Raw genomic sequence first — 6,578 nt, 5'->3', positions numbered from 1 at the left:
GTTTCCAGCCTCTGTAAAAGAACTGATCTGCAGTCTAGATATGACTAGAGAGCTGTCAATCCATTAACTGCCGTTACGGCTTATCTGTTGATGATGCATTTCAGCCTGGCTTAATCCCCCTTCTCCTCCAGTGATATAAACCTGTGAAGCTCATCTTTTGTCTCCAGAGACGTGACCGATAATGAGGAAGACGCTGTTCCTTTCTCCTACAGGTGGTCCGAACTCCCAGCAGCATAAGTGTTCTACACTCCATACATATATTTATATATGTATTGTCTTACATCCTGGAAAAGATATTACTGACCACAAATATACAGCAGTAATTGTAATCAAGGCTTTTCAGTAAGAATACCATGATTTTAATGATGTGCTGCAATTTACTAATGCTCCAGTGGTCTGGCAAATACTAGTCTGTTTAGCAGAAAAAATAACCCGGCCAGATATTGCAAGTCCCCAAAGCCTTAGATCACGCTACAGCAGCAGCACACATCGGACCACACCAGAAGGACCGGCGCGTTTCACCTAAATATGTTTTAGAATCTCATTTTAAAAGAAAATATAGCACAATACAAAAGAACAACAGCACATCTGCCCACTCATACAATAAAAGAAGGCACAACACACACGGATACCAGTAGTTCTGACCAGTGTTACTTGTACGCATCTTTTTTATTATTATTATTATTACTATAGTTGTTGTTGCAAATGTTACAGACATCAGCAAGCGCTCAGATAAATAAAAGATACATAGCAGAGTAGAAACACCACAACAAAGTAGCTCGAGAATCAATGGAACTGTTGCAGCTGCATCACAGATAAAAAGGGGTGAGGGATCTGTGACAAAGCCGTCCGAGGAGTTACATTCAGTAGATGTGCAGTATCAACATTTCAGGCTCACATTGATTCCTTTTAGGTTTGCTGTTTACAAAGAACAATATTGTTACAAATACATTACTATACTTTCCCAGCGATTTACAATAATTTCTATTCCACCCTCTTTACAGAACAATAGTATAACTGCATATTCTAAGTACTCTGCTAGGTACGTACAAAACGTCTGTCGACGCAGCTGTGATTTGTAAAAGTAATCGAACAACTCAAATATTACCTAAAAAAAAAAAAAGAATTACCAATATATCTAAAGATGTGTTACCCAACCAGAGGTCAAGTAAAGTTAATTTTCCTAGGAGAACATTGTATTTTTTTTTTTAGTTTTTAAAAATATAAGTAAGACAGCAGAGCGTGTTGTAAAAAGAGGCTCATGGAGAAATGGTCCCCCCCCAAAAAAAGAACTATTGCAACGTTATTTAGAGGGGGTGTGATGTGTGTAGCACTGTGCTTCTCGGTGAGGACCTTAAGACACTGACACTTGTGCTCTTCTATTGGACTATTACAAAGCAAAAAATGGCCGGCATGTTGGTAGTGGTACAGACTTTATCATGGGCAGATGGTATTAGCTGTCACACTTGCCGCAAATGTGGCAAATCCTCAAAATATGAATACAAATTTGATGCTGAAAGGTAAGAGATTAAGTCACGTGGGTTTTTCGGCTACACCACCTTATCCTTTGTGATTTTATATGCCAGAAATTAGACTGGAACCAATGTATTTCTGCAATAGTCATAAATGTATTACTAAATACATTCCTACTCGCTAGGTGTAGATAACATGGTGTTAGATATCAGATATTGCACAAAGTTCCGGACAAATTGATGACATGAGAATGAGCAATGTATACAATAAAGACTACAATTCTAGCTTCTTACAATCATGGCAGGCTGGAAAACCAGAATACAGAACTTAATAATTGTAGCCTACCCTTGAGAGCCATGCTGGACACTTGATATCGCAGCAATCATAACATTGCACCCTGCCTATCTTGTCTCATGCAGCCATTGTTTCTATGTCCATAATACAGCACAATAAATAGCCAAATTATCTGTGATTTTTTTTATTTTAAATATAATGGGCACTAAATATTTTAGAATCATTTTGATGACCATACACCCTCAATCAAGATTCAGAATTAACTGGAAATTTTGTGACAAAGTTTTGCCCTTTGTTATTAAAAATAAAAATCATACTTATTTTGTAGATAATACTAGCACCATAAGCCAGAAATAATAAAACCTATCAGTATTAATAAATTTTCTCTAATTTATCCTCAGTGAAAATATTTGTTATTTCTTAAATGTTTTTCTTTCAGACACAATTGCAGCTTTCTTTCTAGTCTTAAAGGGAACTTGTGGGTCTGCAATAGCCAACAACAGCGAGGCTGCAGATGTTTCCTGGGCTAAGTACCCAAGGTGAGCATTTGGGGCAGTTTTGATGAGGCAAGAATTAGCCAGTTTAGACTACTTGTATTTGTGAATTGCCTTTTTTTGTGAGTTTTCCTATACATTCACTTTATGACGTTTTTTAAGCTGCGGGTTTGCCTCTTGTCGGTATGTCATGTTTTATGCAAATTACTTCCTATTTGCTTGGCCTTGACAAAACGTAATTGATAAAGTCATGTGAGGATTAAGTGTAATTTTACGGTTTCTCTGCAGGAACTTACTAAAAACACGTTTGAGTTTTTTATCTGCAGATTCAAGTATATGGGGAAAATCTTTTCTAATTAAAACACACATTTAGCCCAAAAGAAACTGAGAAGTTGCAGATTTAAAAAAATGCACCATAGGTCAATTCACATGTTAAAAAACAGCACCTGCGCATGAGAGTTACTGTACATTGATCTCAACCACTTTGCTCGAACTGTAATACACTGTTTTTTTTGCACATGAAAAAGTGGAAAAAATGCACCAAATATTCATCATGGGAACTTAAGCCCCCGTACACACTAGACTAATGTCGGTCATACCTGCCGATATCACCAGGTTATGAGTATGGGCGCCTCAGACAATCTATTGTCAGGGTAAATAAAGCTTCGGTATATACCGATCCTATTGTCTCATGGAGATAAGCCACTGCCAGATATGTCTGACAACAGCTATCTCATAGAGAACACAGCAGAGCTTCGCTCCTGTGTATGGGAGATTCGGCTGGAATAGGTGCCAGCTGAACGATCAGCCAAAGCATAGTTCGGCCGACCGACATAAAATATGTATAGTGGGCCTTAGCATTAAAAATGAAGTTTGTCCAAACTACTATTGATAATCTTATAATATTATTGCACATCTTTATCTGGGTCACTGCCAGATAGCTCCAAGTGTCTTAGGCTGGGATCACATAGCATTTTTCCCTACATTCAGTGGCCTTGTCAGAACTTATGTCTGAACACTCCCGTAAAATGACTATGTCTAGGTGTCCGCCTCCAATAGGCGCATAAGGCCAAAAATGAATCACAACAGAGCACACAGTGACTCTGTCTGCATCATTATACTTAATGGTTCCATCGGTGCATATATCTGAATCCTGTTTTGGGGGGGGATTTAGACATAAGTCTTGACAGAGCCATTAAATGTAGGAGAGAACACTATGTAAACTCAACCTTAGATGACCAGAAAAAGTTATTATTTCAGAACACACCATATACCCTAATAAATAAATAAATACATTCCCAATTTTCTTCATGTCAAAGCTCTCACAGAAGGTCCATCATTCTAAGAAACTAATAAATCATCTTCACACCTTATTAATAAACCCTGTTACACAAGTATCTACATCACAATATAAATATTAATTGCATGACATTAGCTTGGTTCTCTTTGGGTTGAACCAACTATCTGCTTTAGTTTTAAATATTAAATTTGCTCCATAACATAACATTAGGACTATTTAGAGATACATTTCTCGCCTGAAAGTGACCAACTACAGTTACTTAAGAGGGACAAAAAACATCTATATCATGTTTATGTAAACATGTCCTATCAAACTTCCGAGAACTTAAGAGGAAAGATCCTGTAACTCCACCAAGAAGTGTTATTTGGACATACATAGTAGCACAAGTCAGTAAAGTATAGACATTGTAAATCAAATTGTGTAAACACTTAGCTGGAAGCTGTCATCTCTCTAGTCTCTAACTGTACAGAGTCTACATTACCTTGTACTGGCCATACATCTGCAATACCAATACCGGTATCTGTCACTATGTTGTCTCAGAATGACCCTCATGGTCAATATTAATAATCCAGCTGGTATAAATAAGGTTTACTTTGAGCCCTGATGCTATTTAGGCTTGAAAAGTAGCTTTCCAGGTAAATTAATCTTCACATTGCATTGCCCACCACCATGGTTCCAAAAATGGCTGCATGGTTTGGAAACACCAGATGATGGGTCGTGACACCTAGAAAATATAAAGTTGCTAGGAATGATCCCTTGATATATCTAAACAAACAGCCTAGTTCTGGATAAGAATAATGTTGGGATATATATATGTAAAGACGTACAGGCTCAAATCTAACAGTCATCTGTAGTCTCAGCCATCAGGCCTGGTCAATAGATCAAGCCCATTGAAAAAGGGGGTCTGCATATGAGGCCAACATGTCATGTCACTAGTCTGCGTACTAGCCCTTCTCCTTCCCCTTTTACAAGTAATTGTAAAAAGTAAACAAATTCTAAACATTGTAACAACCATCCAAATCTGATTTGTTACATCTGGCATCTTTTCCGAAACTGAGCATTTCACGCTTCGATGGATATTTAATCAGCAGCAATTGTAGGGCTTAACTGCACATAAAATGCTGAGTTGATGTCCCCATGCACGACATTACAATATTTATGGATATGATATTGTTCAGTGTAGACATAATGTACATCTGAGAATTTCTTACGGAGGTCTCTGCTTGATCGGAAATAAAGTAAGATTGCCCAGGTTTGCATCGATGAACAAAGATGTTCAAAATGGGCCATAATACCTCACCAAAATTAGGATGGAACATTGTTGAAAAACTTGTTAAACAGAGGAATGAATGAAAACCACACATGGCCAAGTGATCTTTAAGTGCACGGGGGAGTTAACATTTGCAACACAAGAATGAGTAAGAAGAATGGCAGCCTTTATCAAAATGAAATGGTCTCTATATACTGTACAACCAAGTCTGTGGAGGTCACATCTCCCAAGTATGGTCTTTTTAGCTGCAACTATCCACTACATGGATACACGTTATTGTGCAAATAAGCCACGTCTGATATTTGGAATATATCTTCTGAGCAAAACAGAGTAAACTAGCGGAGCCCAGTTGCAACATTTTTATACCTTGTATGAAATAATTTAAGGTAGAATTATATATTGACGAACAGTAGATTGTGGTCGATTCATTGCAGTATTATCTAACATCCACATCTAGTTACTTGTAGAACGCCATCTCTTACTTAATCATATTGCAAGTTCTCCAATGAGTTTCAACAGTGCTTTGATACAGTGAACACGTCACAGAAGCACACATAGTATAACTGGTAAATTCAAGGTGTCCCAGAGCTTCATGCACAGCCAAGTTGTAACTAAGATTCAGTCCTGCTACTTTATTACCGTGACACATGCATTAGGGCTTTTTTGTAACATATGATATTAAGAACTGGCCATTTTTAAGTGTTCGAGCTATAAGTGCATGAAACAAGGGTATAATGTCAATCAAGTGAGCCCAATCAACAGTTGCTGGATAGCCTTTCGGAACGGACACCTTAAGAGCCAGCTTTAGGCATGGGATCTTGAGAGGCTCCAAGACACCCTACACAAAAGCTGCAAGGTGTCTTCCTGACTGGGAAAACATGTGTCAGATTAATCAGCAGTGGAAAATGTTGCCTTTGAAGTCATGACATTTTGTAAAATACTCATTTCATGGGCATCAAGAAATTGGACAAAAATTTAAATTTAAACAAAGTAATGTTCCTGAAGATGTTTCTGCAGACACAAAGGCAGCACTAGGAAAACAACCACAAGTGAGGCGAACTGTCCTCCATGCATGTTGTGAAGCAGCAGAGAGGCTATCAGATGTAAACTGGTTGCTCCTGTGCGGTCAGCAGTCGGTACATAGCTGCTGGCATTGTCTTCATGTGTATCTATGGAGATAAAAAACAAAGTACCACGGAGGTGTGAAAGCAAGAACAGTACTAAATAGCTATCTCTAGTAATAAAGCATTATACCACTTAAATCATTTTTTTTAACCATTCTTAGGCTACGTGCACATGGCGTCTATTAAACCCGCCAAATTTTCCCAGACCAAGCAGCTTCAGGAAAACGCTGGCAATCCTTTTTCTGTAGTGGTTTTGAATGCTAACTTTGCCAGCATTCTTGCGGTAGCTCTGCTGCCGGCTTTCGCTCCATGCTCTCTGCATGGAGCGCAGGTTACATAGTTACATAGTTACATAGTTATTAAGGTTGAAGGAAGACTGTAAGTCCATCTAGTTCAACCCATAGCCTAACCTAACATGCCCTAACATGTTGATTCAGGGGAAGGCAAAAAAACCCCATGTGGCAAAGAGTAACTCCACCATGGGGAAAAAAATTCCTTCCCGACTCCACATACGGCAATCAGACTAGTTCCCTGGATCAACGCCTTATCAAGGAATCTAGTGTATATACCCTGTAACATTATACTTTTCCAGAAAGGTATCCAGTCCCCTCTTAAATTTAATT

General features: G+C 38.3%; 1 protein-coding gene across 2 annotated transcripts in view; it reads right to left on the bottom strand.

The window, feature by feature from the left end:
- Positions 1 to 629: 629 nt before the first annotated feature.
- APBA1 (amyloid beta precursor protein binding family A member 1) overlaps positions 630 to 6,578 on the bottom strand; it is a 218,155-nt gene continuing 212,206 nt past the window's right edge. For both annotated transcript variants that reach the window (XM_077249072.1, XM_077249073.1), the window contains one exon: positions 630 to 6,000. In XM_077249072.1, the coding sequence (XP_077105187.1) occupies positions 5,929 to 6,000 (72 nt within the window). In that variant the 3' untranslated portion in view covers positions 630 to 5,928. The remainder of the gene's footprint in view (positions 6,001 to 6,578) is intronic.

This window comes from Ranitomeya variabilis, chromosome 1, assembly GCF_051348905.1.
Source record: "Ranitomeya variabilis isolate aRanVar5 chromosome 1, aRanVar5.hap1, whole genome shotgun sequence".
Classification (NCBI taxonomy): Eukaryota; Metazoa; Chordata; class Amphibia; order Anura; family Dendrobatidae; genus Ranitomeya; species Ranitomeya variabilis.
This window is presented reverse-complemented; position numbering and strand designations above follow the sequence as displayed.